This window comes from Pholcus phalangioides, unplaced genomic scaffold (genome assembly GCF_987345545.1).
Source record: "Pholcus phalangioides strain wild (caught in Gottingen) unplaced genomic scaffold, Ppha-v1.0 ptg000011l_1, whole genome shotgun sequence".
Lineage (NCBI taxonomy): Eukaryota > Metazoa > Arthropoda > Arachnida > Araneae > Pholcidae > Pholcus > Pholcus phalangioides.
Window position 1 is genome coordinate 46,233,278 of NW_028301604.1, and position 27,470 is coordinate 46,260,747.

Sequence of the window (27,470 nt, forward strand, 5' to 3'; positions counted from 1 at the left end):
GCAGCCCCACAAGATTTCCGCCCGTGAAAACTGCCTTCTTCCTTAGTTCCGGCCCTGGATACCTAAGTGTTGGAGTACTGGATACAGAGCTGGGGGGGGGGGGATTCAAGTGCCCAGGGTGCCGGACCAGAGAGGGGGGGGCGCAAATTTCACCCATTAACCTTTCTCTTCAACATTACTTGAAATACTTTATTTAAAATTTCTAAGAGTGCTGCTAACGTAAATAGTTTCGGAATCCCTGATTTGTAAGGAGGAAATTTTATATTCTTAGTATTAGAATGCAATGGTACCCCGCTCAGGGGCTTTGAAATTTTCCATTCACTTCTTATTTTCTTTTTTTTTTTTGGTGTTAATTTTATTTTACTATTATGTATTTGATTCCTCATCAAAGGCACCGGAACCTAGGAGCGGAGGATATTTGAGCCCCACCCCCAATAAATTTTGTAAGGTGGCTGGGCCCCCCCCCAATAATTTTTAGAAAAACAATGCAGTGCGTTCTCTGTTTCCTGCGTATGCGCTTAAGCCCCGTATATACGGGACGGCCAGCAACTTTCAGCGCTCTCTCCCCACCCAATGTTAATTTCTTCGTGTCAGCGTCTCTGTTGTGAAGGCTCGAAATATCAGGCCTTCAAACTTGTTAATAAGCTTAATCTTTTTTTTTTTTTTGTTCACTCTTTACCTCCTCCCACTTTTTTTCATTTTTTGTGTTGTCTCGTCCCCATCCCCAATGGTTACACTCAACAAAAGGAGGAGATGCTCTTGAGTTTACCGACAGTGCAAGCAAGAGAAAGGATCCCCCCACCCCTAAGTTATCTCCACGGGTGCCTCAGGCAGCACTCTGGAAGGATGCAATTTAGGATGAATGGATGCCGGGTGATTGGAAGATAAGACTACTATTGTCACAGAACAAGTGTGTTGAGATTCTGAAGAAAAGTAAAAAAATAAAATTTCAAGCAGATAGATTTCTACTATTTAGAGAAATTTTTTGTCAAAAAGTTTTTTCTGAGCCATGTGTGAGAAACAATATCCACTCGAATTTTTCGGGGGGGGGGGGCCGAGCCGGCTCTTCTAAAATGTTGGGGGGGCTCGGGCCCATGGGCCGGATGCTAGTTTACGCCTATGTCTCTAGTATAGTGTTGTCCTAAAGGGGCATTTGTCGGATGATGAACAAAGAATCCAAACTTGCTGAGGTATTTGGCCAAAAGGAAAGTCAACTGGAAAAGTGTTGATAAAGTGTGAAAGATCGAGTACTAAGAAGAGAAGGAACCTAATTTTCAGAAACCAGCTTCTCTAGAGACCTAAACAACCTGAAAGGTTTATGAAATACAGTGGTAGAGAAATTTTGTGAACCATTATTTAAACTGTTTGCAGTTTCTTTACCCCCACATAACCTCTCTGCGCATCCTCTGGCAGAAAAATATGCCTCTTTTCATAAATTCCTGACACGAGCCATTAAGATCTGCTCCTCACCGACGCTACTTGCAGCTGAATTCAATATCCTCAAAGCAATAGCAGTCAATCGCGACAATCGCAGCACCCTGATTGACTATCTACACAGCAAATTAATCAAAAATACTTCCGCAACCAAACCTAAAACCCAAAAATTTGATTATTTTGCCTGCCTTCTCAAAAACCAGCCAACGTATTGCAAAAATCCTTCAAAAATATAATTTTTCTGTGATTTTCATCCCCATCAATAAAACAAGCTTCTCTAACCTAAAAGATCTCATCCACCGAATCAACATCTGGGGCATCTACAGCATTTCATGTCAGTGTGGATTATTATATATAGGTCGAACTAAACATGCGCTTAAATACCATTTAAACTAGCATAGAAGATACAAAACCAACCAAGACTTTAACCGCTCATCCATAGCCCAACTTTGACCATGAATTCGACTTTTCATCAGCTAAAATTATTCAGAAATACCCCTTACTGTTTGACCCAAACTTTTATGAACATCTACAAAAACTCAAACCAACTGGTCCATGGCTTAACTGGAACACTACCCTTCTGAAAAATCTGGCAACAGTTTCTACAATAAGTTTTTCTCCTTCAACATTACTATCATGTTCTTGTCTGTGATTGGCTCCATCATTTTTCTTTCCTCCTCCTTTTTCTCATGTTGCCGGTCATTTCATTTCGACTCTTTGTCATGAACAGCAAGTAAATCCCGATATATGGAATATTTGCCTTTTTTGCTTTCTTTCAATTTTTTATTTTTTTCTCTCTGCTACTGAAGAAGGAACTTCATACAGTTCTGAAACAAGTCTAGCTGCAATTTTCTTTTATTATTTTGGGTCTACTTAGGTTGGTTTTTCCATGGTGTAATTGTTCAACTCTATCTAGTGGTGAGGTAGTAAAGTAGAAGGATGGCTGTGCAAGTGGCAACAGTTGTATGAGAAATTATTCCATCCTATCCATGTGATAAAGACAGAAAAATCGGTGCAACTGCTGTCATAGGCACCACCATTACATATGGTCGTGACTGAAAATGCCTTCATAACCAGTTGACTGATTAATGAAGGTTAAAAAGGTTATAAATTTTTCCAATTTATCACTTTCCAACTTTACTTTGGAATTATGCATAATCGCTGGTAGTAGTAAATGTAGGTTAATTTAGAATTTATTGACACCAACCATACAAAACGGGGGGAAGATAAAACAACACAGTGGGATGGGGGGGGGGAAAGAAAATCAAAAACAAATATCCATAATAAACCCAAGAGATCTATACATGATCTGTCCAGGGTCAAACCACAAATAATTTTATCGTTGGCAAACACATGCTATTGAAACAGTACACAGCATTATAATTATACATAAATAATACAAGTTGATCAAACAATAGGCACAGTACAAGGTATGGTTATTATTTTCCCCCAATAATGTTTTTTTTCACAAAATAAAACTCAAACACTTGGCAGATATTGGTTTTTCTTTAAATTGAATTAAAAGGAGTTAATGTAATCTACAAGCAATTTTTTGAAGCAGTTTGTTTCTTTCGAATTTTATATCATTACTTAATGTGTTATAAGATCTTGGTGCTAAATATAAAAATTGTTTCTGAATGAGTGTCTTTTTAGGCTTTATGATCTCGTATTGAATTCCATATTGTCTTGTTTTTATAGGAGTGTGAACCATGTTTGGTATTTTTGTAGAAACAGTAAAATTAGATATAAATGAAGTTTATGTATATCAAATCTATAATAAGCACTGTAATCAATATTTGATGAATAAGAACATTGACTAGATATTATATATTGATGGTATTCCTTAAATTATTTGTCATTAGTTGCAAAGTAGATCTATAGTCACTGCCCCAGATACATATATCGTATTGTAAAATAGAGAAAACCCATGCAAAATGAAGCGTATGGAGAAATTCACTTGAAATATCTAATATGAATATTTTAGTTTATTACTGATTGTAATGGCGTGAGATATCCATTAAGATTTCTATTTAACATTATTCCCAGGTATTTAATTTCATCGACTTCAGAAATCGTGGAGCATACACGATGAAAAAAACAGCCTGATTTGTGACACTGCAATTGCCATTGTTCTCTATTATCATTAGAGTTGAAAGTTGATATATGTAGTTTTATTAAGATTCAATACTAGTTTATTACTATTCAGTCAGATATTTATTTTGCACAGATCTGCTTCTGCATGGTTTTTCAGATTATCCTAATTTTCTGCTGCTATGGTTATGGAGGTGTCATCAGCATAGTTAATTAAATGTCCATTTAGTTCAGTGTTTCCCAAAGTGGGCAATATCGCCCCCTGGTGGGCGATGGAATGGTCCAAGGGGGCGATAGAACCTACTTATTCAACATAGGATCCTATGGGCTTACTTAAGTTGGGGGCGATGAGAGGAAAAAATTTCTGAAGAAGGGGGGCGATGGAACGAAAAGTTTGGGAGACCATGCTTTAAATCATTAACAAAAATTAATAACAATATGGGTTCAAAAACTGATTCTTGAGAAACACCCGTGTTTTTATATATTTATAACGGCTAACCATATTCCCAATTTTCAGCTTGCATTCTATTTACAAGATAACTTTTTAGTCAATTATACACAGCACCTCTCAAACCATCACAGTAAATTTTTTTCCGAAGAATTTTGTGTTCGTCTCTATCGAAAGCTTTCTTTAAATCTAAGAATATTGTCAGTGTTTTATTATCTTTTTTTATATTTTTATGGATATTTTCCATTAGTTTTAAAATAGTGATTTCCATATTTTTATTTTGTAGAAAACCAAATTGAGTCCGAAAAGTATGAATTTGTATTTAAGAAATCCATTATGTTCGTTTTAATCACACTTTCAACAACTTTAGACATTATTGGGAGGATTGAAATCGGGCGATAATTATTTAATTCATTTTTGTTTCCATTTTTATAAACAGGGATAGCAAGAGCATTTTCAAAACAAATACCTTCTGTAAGAGATCTATTGATTAGATATGTAATAAAACGAGCATGATATTTGCAAACAATTTTAAACAGTTTGGCGGAGATTCTGTCGTATCCAAGTAACTTTCTTTATCGAGATGGTTGTGATTATGCATAACCAACGGTGAATCACTTTCGCAGAAAGTAGATACATATCTTAACATTCACATGTATAGGAATCAATTACGACGGAAGCCAGAGGTTGTATGAATATGAAAGTTGTATAAACAAGGTTCCACTATATATCATACCTCCCTATTTGTGGACACTCCCCGTTAGTGGACAAAATTTTTGGTCCCATGGGTGTCCATTATCGAGAGGTTCTACTGTATTTGCCTACTCATGAATTCTCCTCAAAATGATTTGTGTAAAAAATCAGAGAATGAAAACACTGTCATGTGTGCATAACAAATCTCTCTAAAAAAAAAAGCCACCCCATAAACTTGTCACCTCGTCAGCTAATGCCTGGCTTAGGGCATGGTCCCATAGGACCTAGGATGTCTCCGGAGATTTATTGAATGCTATTATTACATCGCCAACCATTACTGGCAGAAAATACAAATTTTTATACATGGGCAAGTGCAATCATACGCATGGTTCGTACGGTCCTTGAAAAGTTAATGTTCAAGGCCTTGAAAGTCGTTGAAAATCCATAAGAGTTCTCGAAAAAGAAATTTTTTTTAAGAATTCTGTAAGAGTCCTTGAAAAATTTGTTTTCCAAAATAGTTTTCGCCACTTTTTTTTTTTACTCCGTAAGTGACAACCTTAAAAAAGTGCAATAAAGCACCGGGGAGATGCCTTAGCAGCCAATAACCCTGGTTATTTGGATTTAAAGCACGTTTTTTTCCCATTATTCTTAAGCCGGGTTTTCATAGGAGCAGTTTTTCTGTGCCGAGTGCAAAGTGAATCACCCAGTGTGACACGCCGTCCACTCACCAATAATAAGAAAACAAGTTCGGCTGTTTTCCTAGAGAGCACAACAAACATCACTGCAGTGTTTTACGTTGGGCGTGATTGGCCGACTGCTTCTGGAGGAGTCAAATGCGTTGTGCGCCACTCGTCTTACCGATCTTCTCTTCATTTTTGTTTTCTTTCACTTCCCTTCATCGAGCTCGATAGTGGTGGTGGCTCGATGCTTCCCTTCAAACTGGAGCATGCAGATGACAGAGTAGCTGATGCCAGGGCCGTGAGCTGATGCGCCACGGTAGGAATACACAAACGTGTAGTGTGATTATGTAACATGTTTCTGTCGACGCGAAATAATCCAGTTTGGTTCTTGCGGCGCCAAAAACCTATGTTGGAATGTTTTTTCCCTTTTTATTCTCTGTGCACGTGGAACTGCTCGGCCCGATGCAATATGTAAATCGCCGGCGGCGTGCTCTCACCCTCATGGGAGCTCGGCTTTATACTGTAGGCTCGTTTTTTTCCGCGTGTATGTCGCAATTGTTTTTTTTCTCCCTGAGATTGCTGGTTGTTATTTGTCGGCCGTTTTATTTATTTTTTTATGATCGTAAATGATCTTTTTTTTTTCCTTGCAACTTTTATGGAATAAAAGCTATAGTTCAAAATGAACTTCCGGTCGTTGTTTTTTTTCTTCAGCTCAGTCAGCACGCTCTGGCCCCCCAACAACCAATACCTACTTCTAGAGTAGAAGTCATTCTGCTCTAGAAGGTATTGCAACAACCCACTTCTAGGAAAACCAGGCAGCATTATGGTAGCATGTATCCTGTGATCATATGTAGACGTATTTGGAGTCATTGGGAGTCATTAAACGTTTGTACTAGGTATTTTTTCTGGAGGACTTGAGAAATCAATATCTTAGGAAAAAAAAGTTTCTTAATTTTTGCCGAAATAATTTCAGCCTTTCGGTCCGTAAATGAGCGAAGCTTCCTCTGATTGCTGTCAACCATAGGTGGAGATAGACTTGGAAGTCTGGGGGGGGGGGGGTATGGTCATTATTTCTGGGAGGCATGATGATGATGTCAATTCATATGTGCATATATACATTATATCAGTCAACTTCGCCTTTCAGGCTGGACTCCCCCCCCCTCAGTGTCTCTGCCCGTCAACAAAATATTTATTTAGGAGTGATGTGAAGCGCTTGTGCAAGGTTCTTTAAAGAAAGAAAACAAAAAATAAGCAGCAAGTGTGTGTACTTTTAATTACTTGTGGCTGAAAAGTCCCTTCTATCAAGATTGGTTGCTGAGTGTGCCAGACAAAAATGCAGCCAAATGCAAGCTGTGCTTCAATGGGTGAATCGGCACTGAAATCCATTGAGCTTATATTACTGGAGTATGACACAGGACCATAACTAGGATTCTTGTATTGTCTTGCCACCCCCATCAATTCGGTATTCGATAATTTTATAACGGTGTTCACCTAAAAATTGCCACCCTAGGCAGTTGCCCCCCCCCCCCCGCACCCTCCAGTACAGGCGCTGGTATGACATTAGTGGTCTACATCATTCTTTGGAAGATCACTTGACACGTTGAATGTCGGTGCATCTCCGTTATTTTCTAATGGCATCAATGGTTGTGTAAAGGAGTTTAAAACAATTGATGAAAGAAATAATTTCAGTATCGATATGGTTCCAAAATTAATGAGAGGTAATTCCAAAATTAATGAAAGATAGTTCCAGAATTAATGAAAGAAAAAATTACAGAATTAATGAGAGAAAATTACAGAATTAATGAAAGAAAAAATTACAGAATTAATGAAAGATAATTCCAAAATTAATGAGAGAATGCTAAAATTAATGAGAGATAATTCCCGAATTAATGAAAGACAATTTCTGCATTGATAAAAGAGATAATTCCAAAATTAATAAAGCAATAATTCCAGAATTAATGAAATAATTTTAGAATCAATAAAAGAATTCAGCATTAATGAAAGAAAGAATTTCAGCATTAGCGAAAGAAACAAATCCAGAATTGATGAAAAAATTCCAGAATTAACAAAATAAAATTTCTCAGCATTAATGAAATAAATAAATTCAGAATTAATGAAAGAAATAATTTAATCTTTTTCTATCTTTAGAAGAGTTCTTTTTTTTTAGTCTTTAAAAGAAAATTGATTGCAATATTTAGACTAAACTACATTTCAATGAGGAAATTGACAGGCATGAACTGTGTTATTCAATGTGTCATATGTTTTGTATGATATATATGTGTATGTGGCCTCCTTTATTAATTACGGATGATGTGAAATAAAGTAGGTAGAAATGTAATCTCTGAAAATTTTAATCAAAATTAAATATGCACCTATTCATGTGAAAATATACATTTGTATAAAAAGTCCTTGAATTTTTAAGTTTTACCTTGAAAAGTACTTGAATAGTCCTTCAATTTTTTTTTTTTTGGAAGAGTACGAATCATGATACACATTACCAGTGAGCTCTAGCTAATATAATCAAATCAAAATAAAATGTTTTAAATAAAACCATTCACATGTATAAATCAGCAGTAAATGAATGAAAATCAGCAGTAAATGAATGAAAATCAGCAGTAAATGAATGAAAATCAGCAATAAATTTGAAAAATCGACAATAAATCAATGAAAATCAGCAATAAATTTTTAAAAAATCGGCAATAAATCAACGAAAATCAGTAGTAAATCAATAAATTAATTCTGAGGTCATAATGTTGTAACAGGTACAATTCTTGATAATATATTGATATTAAGTTGCAGTCTGTTACATTTCCTGCACAAGTACTAAATCAAAGTGAATAGTCTTTGTTGTTTTATGTGCAGCCACTTGCTGATGCAAAGTTGACTCGAAGACACCATAGTCAAGCTGCTAACCATTGCACCAAGAAATTTGTTGGCTTCAATGAAAGTCAGTTGTTGAAGTTATTTCATAGCACCAGGATGGCAAGTGACGTTCCTTCTCCACTGACATACATTTGCCGCACTTGTTCCTCCAATTTGCATGTATGCCTTTCAAATGCAAGTTGTAACATACTATAGGGGCATACCTTCTCTTATTCAGTTGTTAAATTTAAAATAAAAAATTATGAGTTTTCCCATTGATTTTTTTATATTCCATTGCAAGTATTACTGTGTTGCAACAGTATTTTTCCGATTTCCCATTCTCGCCCTTGCATAAGAGGTTCATTGTAGAAGAATTATATACAGTCCCCCCCCCCCCCCGTATTCGCAGGAGTTACGTTCCTGGGGTGATAGCAAATCCGGGAATAACCAAAATCATAGGTTTCTTTTGTATATCTTGTTTATTGAATAGAATGAGAAGAGCAGGGTGACGCAGAGATAGAAAGGAATGTAAAAGAGGGTGCAGTTGTTGGCGATGTATTCTGCAAGAACATTGTGATTTCTGTTTGCTGTTTCTTCATATCATCAAGTGTGTTGGAGTATGTTGACAAGGCTTCCTCTACCAATTTTTCTAGCTGTGAAGAACGTAACATGGAGGGATCTATGTCATGAAAATAATTTATTGTTAATTTTTGAACTTGCAAAGCTCTTTCGCTATGTTACTCATGGTGCACTTGTCTTCTTTATCTTGATTTTCTTCATCTGGTACCACTTCAGTTACAGGAGCAGTCACTTGCATTAATGCCTCCTTGGTCAATGCCCTTGAATTGCTATTAATTAATTAGCTGTTCCACTTCTATATTCACATCATTGAATCCTTCTCCACCCACCTGTTTCGCTAACGTGACAATATATTTTATAATCTCTTCAGTTGACTCTGTAGAAATGGTTGTGTCCTTGAGCGCACATTGTGGCCAAAAGTTAATCCAACCCGCAACGTGTCTGTTTCTCTTTTAGTAGCTGCCACAACTCTAGTTAGTGATGACAGTAATGTCATTAGTGAGCCATGCACAACTCAAATTTTGTAAACAAAACTCATGAATGACGATTTCGGAGTGTTGCAAAAAAAGTTTCCCAATAAAGGAAAAACAAACTGCGAATATGGGAGGGGGGGGGGGCAACTGTAGACTTAATTGACAATCATATGGTGGAAAAAATTTTGAATTTAGTTTTTTTAGTGCAAATGCTAAACTATCCTATTAAGCAATTTCATTTTAATGTTTATTTTTTCTCATCAATTTATGAATGTGCATAGATTTGGAAACTTTGACAAATCATATATTTGAAGATCTCATGAAAACACAGCCTATTTTATCTGATGATTCAAGCAAAATGACTTTTAAAAGTTTTGAAGTATTTTCTCTTCAGGATCAGGTAACTTGTTTTTTGTTGTTTTGTTCCCTTCAAAGGAAATACGTAATTTTTTTTAATTAGCTATTTTTTCTTTGGAATAGGAGCTTCAAAAGAATTGTATTTTACCTGTGTAGTACATTCGGGTAATATGGAATAGTCAGGTAATAGGAAATGCCAGGGTTTTTCTGCTTTCAGGTATAACCTCCAAGTGGAACAGTGATAAATATTTTCAAATTGGTCCATGATTCTATAGTCAATGTCATTTGGTTCTCACCATCATTGCTATTGCAATAGGACTGGGGTTCCCAAATAGTGCTCTATAAAGATTTTTTGGTGCTCATAGAAGAAATCAGCAAATCATTTTCCCAGATATTTCAAAAATTTATATTTATACTAGGTTAATGAAGCTTCTTTTTGAATCAATGAAAGCAAATGTTTTAATGATAAAATTTATAGGAGTTAAACATTGGAGGTATTGTTTTAGAACTAAACTGCATTTATCCCCATAACCAAGAGGGTGAAAATATTTCTTCCTGGGTTGAGTCTATATACATTAAGATGGCTGTGCATCATGCCACTATCAAATCATGAACTTTTACTTTTTTTTAATCTGCCATGCCGTATCATACTTTCATACAGGCGCCACCATATTTTCAGCCATGCAACAGCCTAGTATACTTGGAAATGGGATCAGTTATTTCATGCTGTTTGCTCCTAATTGCTGATAGTCCTTTCTCTGTGTTTTCTATTCTAGCCTTTTTCTATGCTAATGCATTACTCTGGTTCGGAAAAACATTTGTTGTGATGATTTGCTTTCAGCAAAAGTGTCAGGGAAGAGGAAGTGCTGATGTCATTATAAATAGATATAGGTTTTGCGGACATAATAAAATATTAATTTGAATGATTAGCTTACGACACAAAAAAGGGTAGTGATACATGCTTTTCTGGAGTACTGAATTACCCAAGTACTGGAGAACCCAATTAAGACATTGTTGCTCTGTCTTTCCCGATGCCGACTAAAATAATTTCACGTTTCTAAGTGCAATATTCACCGAGATATGCGAATTCGAAAAATTGAGGAACTTTGGGAAAAAACAGCAACGGATAAAATGGTTTCCCCGTATTTAATGCTGTTTCCCCCCCCCCCCCCAACTTTCTTCGAATATCTCAGGGAATATTGCACTTAGAAATGTTGAATTTTTTCGTTGGAGACCGGGAAACAACTTTCACATTGAGTTTTAGGGCACAGGGTATCCGCATAAAGAGTTAATATTTTTATTTTAATAACTAAATAACCCCTGGCAACATGAATCAAATATCTGAGTACTACACATTATTTGGGTACTTTTTCCAACTGGAAGTATGCTTCTAGAACCAATGGTTCGTCAGTAAAATGTCATATGCCCCGTTATCTATGCGCCCTGTATATTACGGACCAGTGTGGCGCCACTTCAAAGCGCTATTTAAGGCTTGGAGATTTCGACGATTTGAAGTACGGCAATTGTGTTTTTCTTGTGGTTTTTTCAAAAAAACGATCAATTATGCCTCGTAGAAAACAGCGATCATCTTTTGATCAAGTATCCGAGTTCGACAGAGGAAGGATAGTGGACTACCGAGATTGTGGATTATCTTTCAGGGAAATCGGTAGTCGTGTTGGACGAAACCAAACAACTGTAATGCGGATATGTGATTGTTGGATGCAGGAGGGTACGACGGACCGACGTGTTCGATCGCATCCACCTCAGTGCACCACTTCACGTGATGACAGGCGTATTGTGCGTATGGCAGTGACGGATCGCTCAGCCACATCACGAACCATAGCACAGCACATTCAGTCTGTACCGCATCATCCAGTGTCTGCGCGTACCATTCGACGCCGTTTACAGCAGAGTGATCTGTCCGCAAGACGCCCATTGCTTCGTCTACCCTTGACGCAGAACCACAGACGTCTCCGCCGCCAATGGTGCGATGAAAGAAGGATGTGGACGGCACAATGGAATGCAATTGTCTTTACTGACGAGTCACGCTTCTGTCTGCAACACCACGATGGTCGGATTCGAGTCTGGAGACACCGTGGAGAGAGGATGCTGAACAGCTGCGTTATGCACCGCCACACTGGTCCTGCACCGGGTATTATGGTATGGGGCGGTATTGGATATCACTCTCGCACTCCTCTAGTACGCATTGCCGGTACTTTAAAAAGCCAGTGCTATATCTCTGAGGTGTTGGAGCCAGTTGTCCTTCCTTACCTTCAGGGCTTGCCCACAGCCATATTTCAACAGGATAATGCGCGACCACCCGTGGCACGCATTGTCCAAAGGTTCTTCGTCAATCGCCAGATTGAATTGCTTCCCTGGCCAGCTCGCTCTCCGGATCTTTCGTCGATAGAAAACATGTGGTCCATGGTTGCTCAACGATTGACCCAGATTACATCCCCAGCTGCCACACCAGATCAACTTTAGCAACGCGTGGAAGCTGCTTGGTCTGCTGTACCCCAAGAACACATCCAAAGTCTCTTTGAATCAATGCCGAGGCGTGTGGCAGCGGTGATCTCCAACAATGGCGGCTACTCTGGCTACTGATTTTGGCAGGAACCACACTTCACAGAAGTCTATAAATTTAATCATTTGATGCTTGGTCAACATGTTATCTACAAAATAAATATTGTTGCGATATCTCTTGTCTTTCTTGGTGTTGCAATTTGGGTGGCCAGCAGTGTATCTTAAATTGCAACAATTTTTTTTCTGAAAATTATATATATTTTTATTTGCTTTAAATTTTAACTAGGTTATGTAAGAAAAATTAAATGCCCATGGAAATACCTAAATTTTTAAATTATTCGATTTTTTTAATAAAAATTTTTAATATAGATTGTCAGGGTAAATAGCTCAATTACTTGGATGTTTTTAATATGAGAATGCTGAGTTTCTTTTATGATGCAAAAACCTTAGAGGCGGCATGAGGTAATTAATAAAAGGGTAATAAGGGAGGGGTATGATATATCTCCTCTAAGGCCGGCATATTGGCGTAGCCAGGTTTTGGTCGGTGAGGGAGCGAAATTGTGAAAGGCGCCATTTTTTGTTCGTGCTTAAGGCGCAAACTTAAAATTATGCATTAGTGAAAAGAACTTTAAATTTCCCAATTTAAAAAAATCAAATTTATTTTGTTTTCAGTTTATGTTATTTTTCAAATTGAATTAATTACTTTTCAATTGATTAATGTATTTCAACTTTTTAATTAATTTTAAAAAATGTAAATTCTATTTTATGTTTTGTGTATTTATACAAATGCAAACACCAAAAACAACTGGGAAGTCACCCTAACAGGTAGTTGGAAAAAATTTAGATTAAAATATAAAAAATGATAGGAGAATAAAAAATGAAAAGGAAAAAATATATTTTTTCTCTTTCTCTAAAATTATTCCAAGATATGAAAGTACAGAGAAATCTTCATGCTTCCATTTAATCGCTTTGATCATGTTACACTCTTATCGTAAGTACGTATCACATGTACACTACTTCTACTCAATCGTAGAAAGACATTTCTCTTACCGAATTTCTAACAAATTAATGCATGCCGGGAAGTTCTTTCTTATATTATGCGTGACCATAACGTATATATGATGTTATAGTTATGCATGGTTTCAGTTCGGATGGTTTGCCATCTTCCATATTTGAAGTATAACTGACAGATGTCTGAAGTTTTGTGTTATGCAAATACCACGGTGAAAGCCTGCCTCCTCTCTGCGGGAAGGCTTTCGAAACGAAAGATCGGTTAGCGCATTCGTACCTAGAAATTGAAAAAAAAAAAGACCATCTTCAGTCAACTGTCACTGTACCAGTAGTGGGGCTCAAACCGGGATGAATCAATCCATCATGATGCCCACACGATCGCAGTGGTTATCGCATACTACTAAATTGCAGACGCCCAAGCAGAGGGTGGCCCGCATCCAAAAAGGTTTAGGAACCACTGTTTCAAACGAATTAGTGCGTGCCAGAAATTGTCGTATGTGTCCGTAATCTACTTAAGTATCTCTGAGGCGTGTTTGTAATGTCACTGCTCATCTTCCGAATCGAAGTGAAATGGCAGGTGTATGAATCGATTGAAATATTTTTAATGTTTTGTTATCTACTGGCTTCCTTTGGAGATACTATTTAAAGGGGAGTTCTCTCTGCTCGAAGTGGAAAAACTTAAAAAGGCATTGCACATGGTATATGTATATTTATTTCTAGTGAAATAAATTCATGCGATGTGTTTTATAACAAATCGGAGAAGAATGCAAATACAGTATGTAGAGTGATGAATGGTACAGACTAGCGCAGGGGTTCTCAAACTTTTTCCATCTGCGATGTCCGTTACTTTAATCAATGCTTGTACACTGCTCCCCAGAGAAGTTTAACCTTCTCTTAATCTCTGAAAAACCTTCAGGATGAACCTTTTAAGAGCAGACTCAACGTTTCGTGGACACTTTTTGTTTTTCTGAAATAGAGAGAGTATATGTATATCTTCAGTTACTTTTAAACTTTCCTCGTAATACATGGACAATACCAGCCCCGGTCCAGGTGCCTCAAGTGCAAAAGGGACTTCATGAAGATTAGATCCAGTTAAAATTTTCGAGAGTGAACTGTTAGGCATACATTTCTGAACAGGTAAAGGGCCTTAAAAAAGTCCCTTTGATGCCCGTAAGACGACCCTGCGTAGACCACCTATGTGTTGTTGTGGGAAATAAAGAAACAAATAACGTCCGTATTTCTGCTTTAAAAAACGATGAGTATTTTATTTTGGAAATATTCAATGGATTCTCAGTGTATGTGTGCTCGTGGGTCATCGCCACCCTTTTTTTTTTAAGGACGTCTCAACGTGTTGGTGTATTGATACGTGCTTATTCAGTTCTTTGTAGTGGGTTTTTCTTACATTAGACCAATGGGTTCTCAAACTGTGCACCGCGACACCCATCTTCGTCACAGGTACCACGGAGCGGTGACCCTGACAAAGGTTTTTCGAAAATATTTTTTGTTAAACAGCTTTAGGGAGCAGGTGGAGCTCGCGGATAAGCATTGAATAGGGGAAAGGGGCATATCTCGGAAGGAAAAAGTTCGAGAATCTCCTGTGTGTCAGGCTATGCTGGGCAGTAACGGATGATGAAGTCGGGGGCACGGGTGCCAAAAGTTTAAGAAATACTGGAATTAATTGGAGAGGAGATATACGCGTCATGAGTTAGTTATGGGGGGCCGGTGTGTTTGCTTTTTCCAGGGAATTATTTATCCGATTCGGCACACAGCTGTATATGCATAATTATGAAACACACAGTGATTCATAGAAAAGAGAAATTACACCATGATGTGGTGCCGCTGTGGTGGTCGAGTGGTTATAGTGACGGACTCGCGATGCGAGGATCCGGGTTCGAACCCCACAGTGGTGGTCGGCTGAAGTTGGTTTTCTGTGGTTCCCAACTTCAAGGCGCAAATGCGAGCCGATCTCCCCGTTAAAAAGTCTCGCCACAGAGAGCAACAGTCCTACAACGATAAATCATTCAATCATAACACTTCACTCATAGTTAGAAAAACTGGTGGCAGATGGCAGCACTAAACATAACAAGCATTAGTGGGGGGGGGTGTAGCAGTAGTAGGTAGGGCCTCCAAAAAATGGCTCAGGGATCCATGATGTTCTTAAGTCAGCCACCTCGTTGGGCAATTTGCCTGTTGTGGCGTGGTATTTGTATTTGTATAAAAAAAGACAATGTTTCTGAAAAAGTCGCATTTTAACATAAAACTATGCACTATCACTGTATAATATAGCACAGTATATTGCCGTACAAATATAGAAGACTAACTTCCTCTCCCATTTTCTACATATCAGACCCAAGATTATAGGTTTTTTTATTTACCCACCTTTAAGAAAAACTCTTCCAGAACCCCCTTTTGTGCCCTAAAATTTTGGTTTTTTTACGGCTCAAAAGCTCATATCTGGTTTCCACCTTTTCTAAGTCTTTGACGCTACCCTATACACAAGCTAGTAGCTCTGCCAAGGCACCTACAGATAACGTGGCATTTCTAGGCGTTATGAATCTAGCTAAGTCCCCCCCCCCATACATAAAGTGGTATTTGTAGGACCTCAAGCCATGGGTGGAGTTCTACCAAGAACGACCAATAGCAATAGAAAAGGTTAGAGCTAGAAGTGGGCAAGATTCTACCCTTTAACTCTTTAACGCCCAGGTAGAAAACCTGGGAGGGTCGTGAAAATACCAAGTTTTTTGTGTTCCAAGTGAACTCTTCCAAATTTCGGCCACTTTCCCTCTCCCCACCCTTTCTCCATGAGTTTCTATTCATGCCACCCTTTGCATTGACGTTCACCCCTTCATTTCAATGGATTTTCGGGAGATAATTTGTCTATATATACTGAAAACACCCCTTTCCTCACAGTATTATCTCTTTGTAAAATGCATTGAGTACCCTTAGTTCATTCTCAAGGAACATTCTAGTACATCAGCTTTTAAAATCCCATTGGTAGGGCGTTGCAGTTGTCTTTCCCGTTCCTGCCTCTGACAAGAGCTTTCATCTTCTTCCCCGTTGGTGACAAAAGCCCACCAAGACATACCCATACCTGGGCCGACTTGAGGCGGTTATAGGCATTAACCTACTCGGCCGACTTCGGGCGATCTGGGCATTATAGAGTTAATAAAGGTGGGGGAACAGAGGCTGATTTGAACATGCTTCCAGATGAAGAGCTTGAGAGCAATTGACAAAAATGGTAATGAAAACCTTCCCCTTTCTTTTTTTCCTTCTCTTAAGGGTTAGTACAAACCCAATCACTGTGAAACTGTAAGAGGCGCAAATATAAATGTATATTTTGTTCCTTAATCATCACATTATAGTCAATGAAAGTATAAAATGAAAAATTCAATATTTTTCAAGTTTTTTTAAAGATCAAAGGTCATTTAGAAAAATAGGCGCCAATGTAGGCAAAATTTCGATTGGGGGAAGCAATCGCTCCCTCTGCTCCCCCCCTGGCTACGTCACTGAAGGCCGGTATTACACTATAAATGTTTGATAAAATTCCTCTTATATAAAAGTTAAAAATCCAAAAAATAAAGCTCATAGGTTACATTCGAGCAGAGCAAATGCAACCAATATGCTTATTGGTTGAGTTTTTCGTGTTTTATATAAAATGACTTTTATAAAACTTGAAAAATGCAAAAAATAGTCCCATTGGTTGTATTTTTGAAGTTTTGTAAAATATCTTTTATCAAACTTTTATAGTGATTCCGGCCTCAAGTAAAATCCCAAGGGAATCAGCAATATACCTAAATTATATTGATAAAAAAAAAGTTACATAGATGCTTCATGGCATAACTACTTAGAGGTTGATGCAGCATTTGCTATGCTCAAAATGATGGGGAAAATATGTTGAACATTTTCCAAGTCTATGAATTTAATGTCAATGTTAGAGATATATTTGGACTTATATATATTGATATATATTGGATTCCACTTAATAGGTATATCAATTAGAGCCCCTGCAATATTCAGTTGGGAAAAAACTATATTCTTCGGTGAGTGCTCTCTCACTCAGGGAAATGTATTTCGCAGCGATTTCTTAGGAAGGATCCCACTGTACTGCAACATATCAAACAAGTTATCAACTATGTAATTACATATGTTATAATGTAGTATTTACGCATAGGCTATGAATTTTCTATTCAACTGATTCTCATTCCAAATTCACTACAACAAATAAAAAACTGCAATAATGTAACATCCACACATTGTTTTTAATTACAGATTGCAATCACAAACAAAGAACACCCATTTACTGCTCATGAATAAATTTATTAGATACATGTGTGTACAGTATTATCGAAAGCATTTCACATGCACAATTGCACATACATGATCGTGCTGTATATGAATATAGGCCTACGTGCTGATCAATAAACTCGTTGAAAATTAACAACTTTAAGTCAGCACTGATAGGTCATCACTTGTCATTTCATTCAGCAATTTAACCTGAAATGGAGGGGTGGGGTGTGAATTGAAAAAAATTAATGAATATTGTGAACTTCGTGTGTGTGCGTCATAAAAATGCCATAATTGAAAATGAAAAAGGTTCAACTTCCTTGAGAAATTAATGGATTAAATTCATCTGTACACTTCATGAGCACTAAGTTCTACGTCGTCAACAAGAATGTAATGCCTTCCTTTTTATAACTCATTTCAGCAAAGAACCTAAAAAACATTTTATAAATAGTTATCAATAATATTTCAATGTATGCACAGTGATGGAACACTACTAGTACTACCACTTATCCGTACATGCACTTTGCACACATTCTTCACACATTTTCCTAATACACAATTTCCAGAAATTGTTCATTTGTTGATTAGTTCGAAAAATTTTACAAAATTGCCCACTTGTGTTTCAATAATTGTTTTTTTCAACGTTTATTCAACAATTGATTATGTGTCGAAGATTCTCTCCCATATCTTTGGGTAGGGTGAATGATTTCCGAAATTTTTGAGAATGTTTGGGAAAGCTAGACCAAAAATATTTCAAGTGAGAAGAGGAAAGTTTTGCTTATTTTGGACAAAATTGCACTGCTCATTCAGAAATAAAAGATCTCCTGGCAGTCAAAATATGCTTTTTCTGCCTAATTCAAGAAATTTACAATAAATAAAATTTTCATAGAAAATTGCAGATCAAATGATTTTATGAATTTGTAGATAATGTAATATGGGATATTTTAACTATACACAGGTACATATACATACAGTTTTTAAAAATCATTGAAGGTGAGGTAAAATAAAACCTTGCTAATTGGACACCTGCTTAAGTGGACATTTTTCTAGACTATAAGGGTGTAGAGTTATTGAGGTTTCACTATACTACTGAACCATATATATACGCAGGGACGGGCTTAAGTATTTTGCTGCAAAAAAAATTTGCGGGCCCCTATGAACACAGGGGTTTTCCAATACCCCAGGGTGTCCATTGGTACTCTGGTGTCCGAGAATGACTGTGAAACTCCTTCGTAGTCATAAAAAATGCCATTTGGCAATAGATATGGACAAAAGTGTGTGCTTCCCAGTGAAAAAAATTGCAATTGAGTCCTTAGGCACTCAAAGATTTGGGGCTCTCAGGACTAGAAAGCCAATTATCTACCCACGCCCTTAACCTTAGAGGTTCTCTTATCTTGGACTGAATTTCAAGTTATTGCTTTGCTAAGAAGTTGAAGTCAAAATGTAATCAAAATATTTTTATCCCCTTTTGCGGCCGCACCCTTCGCACCTGCGTAAGTCCGGCCCTGTGTATAAGTTATACATATATATCTAGGGAATTTATCATGATTGGCATGCCTTGGAAAGTGTTATGTACGAATTATATGTTCGAATAATATGTTATGCATGAATAATATGTTTGTGCCCCTAGTAACTAAAAACTAAAATTCCTAAACTGGAATGCATTGGCCATGTTCAGAAGATGGTTGGTGCATGTTTGAGTTGACTCAAGAAAACCATGGAAAGGACTGAGTGGTAAAGGAAAATTAACCGATTAATATATTGATGAACTACAAAATTACTATGGTATTGCTATTCGTAGCAATGTGGGAAATTTAAATAATATGCAGTTACAGCTGCATTTTTTCATTGTTGCTGCAGTGATAAGAACATGCATGTGCAATACCAAAGAGGACCCGACAGTTGGTGTAAGCATCATAAAGCTGCACATGAATGACAAAAATTACTTTTAGCAACAACATAAATATAATAAACCCAACATACATGAGTCTGTGCACAATCCCTGTTTCATTTCGATCATTTTTTTCGCACCACGGTCATTTTCTGCACACTAGGGTTAATTAGACTGGGACCTATAATTTATTGCCGATTCCGAACGGCAGGCTTGTTGTTTATACTCATCGAGCGGTTGGTGTGCTTACCCATCGATGAGGTACTCCCTGCTGTAGCAATTTTTTTGCTGCGGTCAAGTCGCCATTTTTTGCGGTACCCCTGAATCCCTGTTTCAAAGTGCTTGCACGGTATGATGCAGAGCTCCAACAAAATCTTCAAGTGTGATTTGGATAATTTAGCCTAAGGGCACTTTTATCGAACTGCAAACAATTCTGTTGGGACCCGTATTGCAATTCTGATTTTTAATTCTGGCTATGTAAGCATATATTGCCTGTACTGGAAACCCTAGGAATCCCAGTTGATGAAGAACTAGAGACTATTTACTCTGGGTTGGATGATGAGCATGTGAGATGTTTGAGATACCATGTAACACTGATGGCAAAAATAGCCAGAAAAAAAAGGAGCCAGAAAGAAATTTGAAACAAAAGAAGGTTTGATGTATGAATGTGTGAAGAATTCTGAATGTTAAAAGTGTGTATGTGAAACTATTTTTTAATGAAATCTTTAGATTCATTTTCTGAGAAACTGCGATTTACGTTATTTTTGTCTACGCCAAACCTGATCGTTACAAAACTTTACAAGATATCAATTTTTTTTTTCAGTGGGTTCTATATGGCTATGACAATGCAATGAACTAGGATCTGAGCAATAGCTTTGAAAATTTTTAATGATTTACATGATTTTGAATTCAAATATCAAGTTTTTTAAACAAGAAATGTAGTTTTTTCACCTAAACAGCCATATCTCAAAAATTTTTCATAGTATTTCAAAACTTCTGGTTCATTGCACAGAACTATTATAGCAACATTCTGTGTGAAAAACAAGTTGATATAAGCAGTTGAATAAGCAGTAGTATTTCATGTATATTGTTTTGCAAAAACACTGAAATTATGTTTAGACATATGATTGGCAATATAAATTTTTCATGTCAAAATATTCATGAAGAAACATTTAGTTTCTTAATTTTATTCCACATTCAAACTAAAAACACATGCATTTCACCCAACATGACAAAAAGTACCCGCATGTATTCAGTTGTCTAAATGCATGCTTCTCAAATAAAATAAACATTCCACCAACTACATTGCACTTAACATAACAATGTTATTTCCTATGTGATTTCAATGTTACAAAGTTATAAATGGTCTGAGATATAGGAAAATTTCAATTAAAATGTTCAAAAATCAGACTTACCTTTAAAGAAATTTTCAAAAATCCTACAAGATCTCTGGTTGCCATCTCTTCAAGAATACGTGAAACTCTCAATACTCTGTAGTACAAAAATATTAGCATTAATACCACTGAAATTGAATTTTTACTCATAAAAATTTATTACTCTTTCAATACATAAATAAAGTGCTTAATAAGCTATGTAATACATGCAACCATTAAAAAAATTCAAAATCATGATACAAGTAGAAGCTGCAGCAATTAAGGAAAGTATGCCAATTAAATATAGAATTTAGCACCCCTTTTGCATTCAATTAAAAAATACATTTTAAACAAAAATATGCAGTGGGGTCTGAATGGATGACGTACTTTTTTTTAGGATGCATTATATTTTTAAGTGTTTTTGCACATTGCAAGTGTGTGTATCACGTTTGCATGTCAACTTTTACCCCCAAAATATACCCTTGGCATTTTCATAATGAGGCTTAGAGAGCCTTGAGCTTATTTACATCATTAAGACAGCTCGAAAATAAGCATTAATAAGACAAATATAAGATGTAGCATTATCGATAGGCCAAACATAATATATTTTTACTGTAACGCATGTTATTCTTATTATGAGGGAATTTATTATTTACGATTATATATAGCTTATATATATATATAAGATTATATACATACATAGATTATCTTGCGATCAGCAGGATTTCTTTTTCTCCCGAAAACCTCGACTTATTTAATGCACATTAACATGCAAAGTGCGTGAAATTTCATGTTAAGAAAAATAAAAAAAAATTCGGTTTCATCACGTTAACTTACCTTTCGCTCAACAGCAAGTCTTGCCTTCATCTCGGCTTCAACTCCTCGCATGGTCGCCTTACTATACTTTTTCGTTAACCTAAATTCCTTTCAGCATCTTAAATGCATGTATCAAGCATTAATAGAATCGGAAAACACGAAAAGAATTTTTTGAATCAATATCTTCCATCGGAGCACACATTGTCGCCGCCATTACAGAAAATGTGGTTGTCCTCAAGCTTAACGAGAGGGTCTTCCAACTCCTTAACTAAGGAAACAAAGTGTTCCTTAGTTAAGGAAAGGCGAGCAGAAAGTATGGAATTTTTCCCTCTTTCCTTAGCTAAGGACAAACAGTGGGCTTAAGGAGAAAAACCTTAACAAGGGGAAAGTTCAGCCCCTGTGAGTCAAAAAGTGAAACAAACAATTTTTAAAAAAATCGGGAAATATGGAATGTGAGAACTGTAAAAGTGTCATTGTGGACAAGACTGAGGTTTTTCAATGCAAAAAATGTGCTCTGATGCTACACCCTGTTTGTGTAGGAACAAGCGAGAATGCTTTCAGAAGAATGGCTAAAGTAAAAAAAGATGCTTATTTATGCCTCAAGTGTGAAAGTGTTAATGCGAAGAGAATTGAAAAAATGAAAACAGGCTTTGACGACAAACTTGACAACATCATTGAGAAACTTCAACAGGAAATGAAAAATGATTTTACTGCAGCAATCAAAAACTGCAACAAAACAAGAGGAGCTGAACAAAGAAACAGTTGACATAACAAAGGCAATAACTTTTAATTCCCAGTGTGTTGATCTCAGGAAAAAGATATGTGAAATGAAATCATACATTGAATGTATTGATAAGGAAATTTAATCAGAAAATCGGGACCTGAAAAAAGAAGTGAAGGAGCTCAAAATTAGAATAAATGACATAGGAAACAAGAGCAGGAAAAACAATATTGAAATAAATGGAGTTCCAGAGATGCCTTCAGAAAAAATCATAGAAATTTTGAATGCAATAAACAATAAAGCAAGAAATAGGTATACAAGAAAACACAGAAATAGAGAACTTTCATAGAGTACCCACAAGAAATGAAAATAAAAGCAAATCTATGATAATGAGATTTGCAAGTGAACACTCAAAAAAATTGTGGATACAAAAAGCAAAGTCTCAAGAATTGACAGCTGGTACAATAAACCCCGACTTCGCATCCAACAGAATATATATATATAAATGAACATCTTTCACAGGAGAGCAAACGCTTGTTTTTCCTGGCCAGAGAGTTTAGAAAGAGCAACGACTTCAAGTATGCTTGGGCAAAAGATGGAAAAATTTTCCTCCGGAGACTTGATGTGTGTGTGTGTGTGACTCTAAAATTATAAGAATAAGGGATGAGGAAGACCTCAAAAAGTTGAGTGCTGATGAACAATGAAAATGATATAATAGACTTGTACCAACAACAACCTACTCTGGAGGAAATATGTGATGTAAATTGTTTTTTAACTATTCTTTAAAAAGCAGCAAGAACATTAATATGCTCATCTTGAATATACAAAGTTTAAAACCCAATTTTGATAATTTTCTGGTATTCTTGAGGTCGGTACCTCAACATATAGATATTATATGCCTAACAGAAATATGGTTAAAGGAAGAGGAATTATTCAATTATGACATTGTTAATTATGATCGTTTGAATGATTATAGAACATATTTTAACTGTAGAACATATAACAAATCGGGGGCGGGGTCATTATGTATATTAATAAATCAATCAAAAGCCTCAAAAAACCTTGCAATTTCATAACTGCTGAAAGGTTATGTATTAACCTGCCAGATTGTGATGTCGATACCTTATTACTATACAGATCTCTCATATACTATTTCACAGTTCAGTGAAGAGTTGAAGGCCTTTATCTCAAAAACAAAAACAAAGCATATTAATCATTGGGGACTTACCAAATTATCTTGACATAATGGCTGTAAATGACTTCAATTCCCTATTAGAAGTTAACACTGATGAGCTTAGAATAAATGCAGCAAAGTGTGCATCTGTTAATGATTGTTCATATCTATTTTTATACTCTGATGACAAAACCTTTTTATTGTTTGATGGTGATGCTTCTTTTATCTTCAATTGCAGCTTTTTCCATGCCAATACACATTCAGCTATGGAGCAGTTGTGTGTGTGTTCCTTTGTAAAAAATCGTTAACTTTAGCTATTGGCTTCAGAATTGCAATTATGTCCTTGACATTTCTTTTTGAATCAATATTTAAGATTTCAGTAGAGATGTTACTATCTGAGATCTGTGGTCTTCACAAACTTTGGTAACAACTGACGAATTTTCAACAAAAGATTCAAGAGAATCACAATAAGTATTCCATCAGACCTCTGCAAGAAGACCAATGCACTTCCACCTTACATATGATACCATGATTTTAGAAATGATTGTGGAAGTATCTAAATATACTTGTAACATACTTTGTTACATCAGTTTTAACCAAATTGTCGGCTAAAAAGTTTAAAATGTGGGCACTGCACCAATATGTAAGTCCCAAAAAGCCAGACTTTTTATCCAGTCTTTCTGGAAGAAACCATACTTGCAGTAACAAAACTTGATATGTTACATTAGAAGTTTTCTCTTCTGTTGACTTCACTGAACTGAAAACCACATTTGCTAAATAATTCCCAGCATGTGATAAGCCGGATGTGTCAATAGTATCAACATGGATGGTTTTACCACACTGTTTGATAATACAGAGAATTTCTTCATTATGTATATCCATCCATCGCACTGTAATTTGATTTTCTAAGTCTACTTTACATACTCTAATTTCATCATTGTAAATCTTGGGTAACCATTTATCAGCTAAATTGGCACGACTATGGTATGTCTGATATAAGGTATACATATTAATATATATATATATTATAATATTATAAAAATATTTGAAAATATATTTAAATTAATTGATATTTAAAATAATTTAATAAAAATCTAAATCAGTTTAGAGCTGCATAAATAGTTTTATTCAATTACAACAGATAATTTTCCATATCTGAAAAAAATTGATTTAAATCAGTGATTTTTTAAAAAAAAAACAGTTGATTTAAATCACGACAACCCTGAGACAAAGGTTAGAAAATGTGGTAAGAATGAGAAATTTTGGCTTCTGTATATAACTTTAAATAACTAAGATACATCATAGGAAAAAAAAAATATATTCAGGCCACTTTTATGAGACTTTTTGAAAAAAAATTACTTATACCATCTTATGCCATTCAAAGATACCATCAAATGTACCCCAAGAATATAAATTTTGGGTAATAATGAACCAATTTATTTTTCAAGGAAAAAATGATATTTAGGCCACTTTTATTTGATGTTTTGAAAAAAACCACTTGGTTAAAACGAAACAACCCTGATACTATGTATTAATGAAAACAACGAGAACTAACTGCATTAATAATAATGTATAGAATATAGGAAAAGACATAACACAGCGACTGGCATTGTGACTGGACATTGATACAGGACGTCAACACATGAACTGGACGGTCTTGACGACTGTTTTTACATCTTGTTGGGCCAGATACAACAGTTCTGTCGCGCTTAATTGAACAGTTAATCTGTGACATACTCTTGCAGGATGATGGGAATCTGCATTGTCGTGTTGACCTTAGAAGCTGGGTATCAGGTTGGTCTGTGACTGGTACATCCTGGCTGTTTCTTGGTTGCAGTTAAATATCTGAATTCTGGGAGTAATCAGGTTGTTGTTAACACATTCCTGAATAACAAAGCCCTTGCCATCTGGGTGGTTGTTATATCTATTCATCAGAATCATCATTATCATTAAATTTGGTAGTTGGTATGAAGGAGGCCAACTGTTTTGGAACCTCTGTTCTCAGTTGATCAATGTCTCTTTTGAAAGAATAGCCATCATCCAACTTCACTTGATAGTGAAGCTTTCCAAATTTTTGAATGACAGTACCAAGCTTCCATACAGTTCAATTGTTGATAACATCGGGCTTGTATTCTGTCTCCTACTCTTAATTGTCTAGACTTGATTGTGTGTTCAGTGTTTTTAATGTGTTTCCTGGGTCGAAAAGCATCGAGTTTAATACAGATGTTGCGTTGCAAATACATTTCAGCACGAGTTTTACCATTTGACAATGGAGTGGCTTGATATCGAAAAACTATTTCTCACTTTCGCATGCATTGAATTTGACTCATTGGACATGGTTTTCAATCGATTTTTCAATGTACATTTCGCTCGGCCAAGCCATTAGTAGCAGGATGTCCAGGTGTAATTAGCTTCCGAAAGATTCCATTTTTTGAACGCACAAGTTCCGGAGTGACCATAGCTCAGGGAGGAGTGCTGCCCAACATCCAAGCAGTTCTCTTGCCCAAAAAAAAACGAAAAGAAAGCTTAAGTTTGAGAGGAGGAGGGAAAAAAAAAGGCCCTTATCAGGGCCAATAAATTCCGCAAAGAGGTCATGCAAAGAGAATGTAGAAGGCACATTTCGAGACATATTTTGATCTCAGCCCATTTGGATTTCGCATCAATAACAATTGAGAAAAAAATTTTCTTTAAAGGCGCTGCGTAATCGATGTGGACGCAGTCCCAAGTTTCCTTTGGTTTGTCCCAGAGATGGACTTGCACCTCCAAAGGATTTGTCTTGATGTGTGCACACTGTTTGCATGATCTGGATAAATGTTCAATATCTTTGTCGATTCCTTTCCAATAAATGTATCTTCGAAAAAGTTGTTTCATTTTTGTGATGCCAATGTGTGTTTGATGCAATTCATTTAGAACAGATTTCTGTAGTATTTTCATAATTACTACTCTTTGTCCTTTGAGTAGGATTCCATCTTCTAGGGAATATTCTTAAAAAGTTCAGGATCTTGTTGAATTTCTTGTTTGATTTTCGATAAAGTCTCGTCAGAGTCAGTTGCTTTTTTTATCAAGTTGGCATTCAGTAATTCTGTAGATATATTTCATTAATTGATGCCGTACACACTCGATCTCGTTGTTGATAGCCATGTCACTAGACACACCTTTCTGCTCAATTGGAGCCCTGGAAAGGCAATTGGCATCTGTTTTTCCAATTCCTTTCTTGAACGTAATTTCATAATCAAACACTGAAAGAAAACTAGCATATCGAAGTAACCAGCCAGATGTCATAGGAGATAGCTTTGAACTCTGATGAAAAATCCTTGTTAGAGGATAATTGTCAGTCGCTAATTTGAAACGTTTTCTGAGCAGGTAGTTGAATAAATGATTAAGTACAAACAAAATGGGGGCGCTAATGCTTCACGATCAAGCTGTGAATAGTTTTGTTCAGCTTTCGTCAAAGATCTTGAAGCAAACGCAATAGGTCTTTCTTGACCATCAATAATGTGTGCCAAGATTCCGGCTATACCAACAGGACTAGCATCACATGTCAGGACAACTGGTAAGTTTGGATCATATGGAGTTAGAGTTTGGTCACTTGATATTTCCCTTTTCAGCTTGATAAAGGCTGCTTCACATGCTGCTGACCATTAGAACTCTGAATCTTTTTGAAGGAGTTGTCGCAGGGGGTATGTGACAGAGGAAATATTTGGTAGAAATCTTGAATAATATGTGACCATGCCGAGAAATCTGCGTAATGCTTCCATATTTGATGGATGTGGAATTTTCATAATTTTCTCAGGACTTTTAGAAATTTTGTTAAATTCCACAGTATGTCCTAGGTATTCAATACATTCTTGAAAAAATGAACACTATTCTTATTCAAGTGAAGATCATATTCCTGTAATCTCTGGAGGCACAGTTCAAGGTTCCCAGCATATTCTTCTCATGTCGTACACAATGATGTCGTCGAAGTACGAGAGAGTCTTGGGTATCCCTTGAAGGACTTGGTCGATTATTCAGTTGAATTTACTAAGTGCTGTTTTGATGCCAAAAGATAACACATTCA

General features: G+C 36.3%; 1 protein-coding gene across 6 annotated transcripts in view; it reads left to right on the forward strand.

The window, feature by feature from the left end:
• The window catches only part of LOC149080478 (regulator of G protein signaling 12-like), a 290,792-nt gene that overhangs the window by 250,216 nt on the left and 13,106 nt on the right, over window positions 1-27,470 (forward strand). For all 6 annotated transcript variants that reach the window (XM_089239581.1, XM_089239579.1, XM_089239582.1 and 3 more), the window contains one exon: window positions 9,542-9,660. In XM_089239581.1, the coding sequence (XP_089095707.1) occupies window positions 9,542-9,660 (119 nt within the window). The remainder of the gene's footprint in view (window positions 1-9,541; window positions 9,661-27,470) is intronic.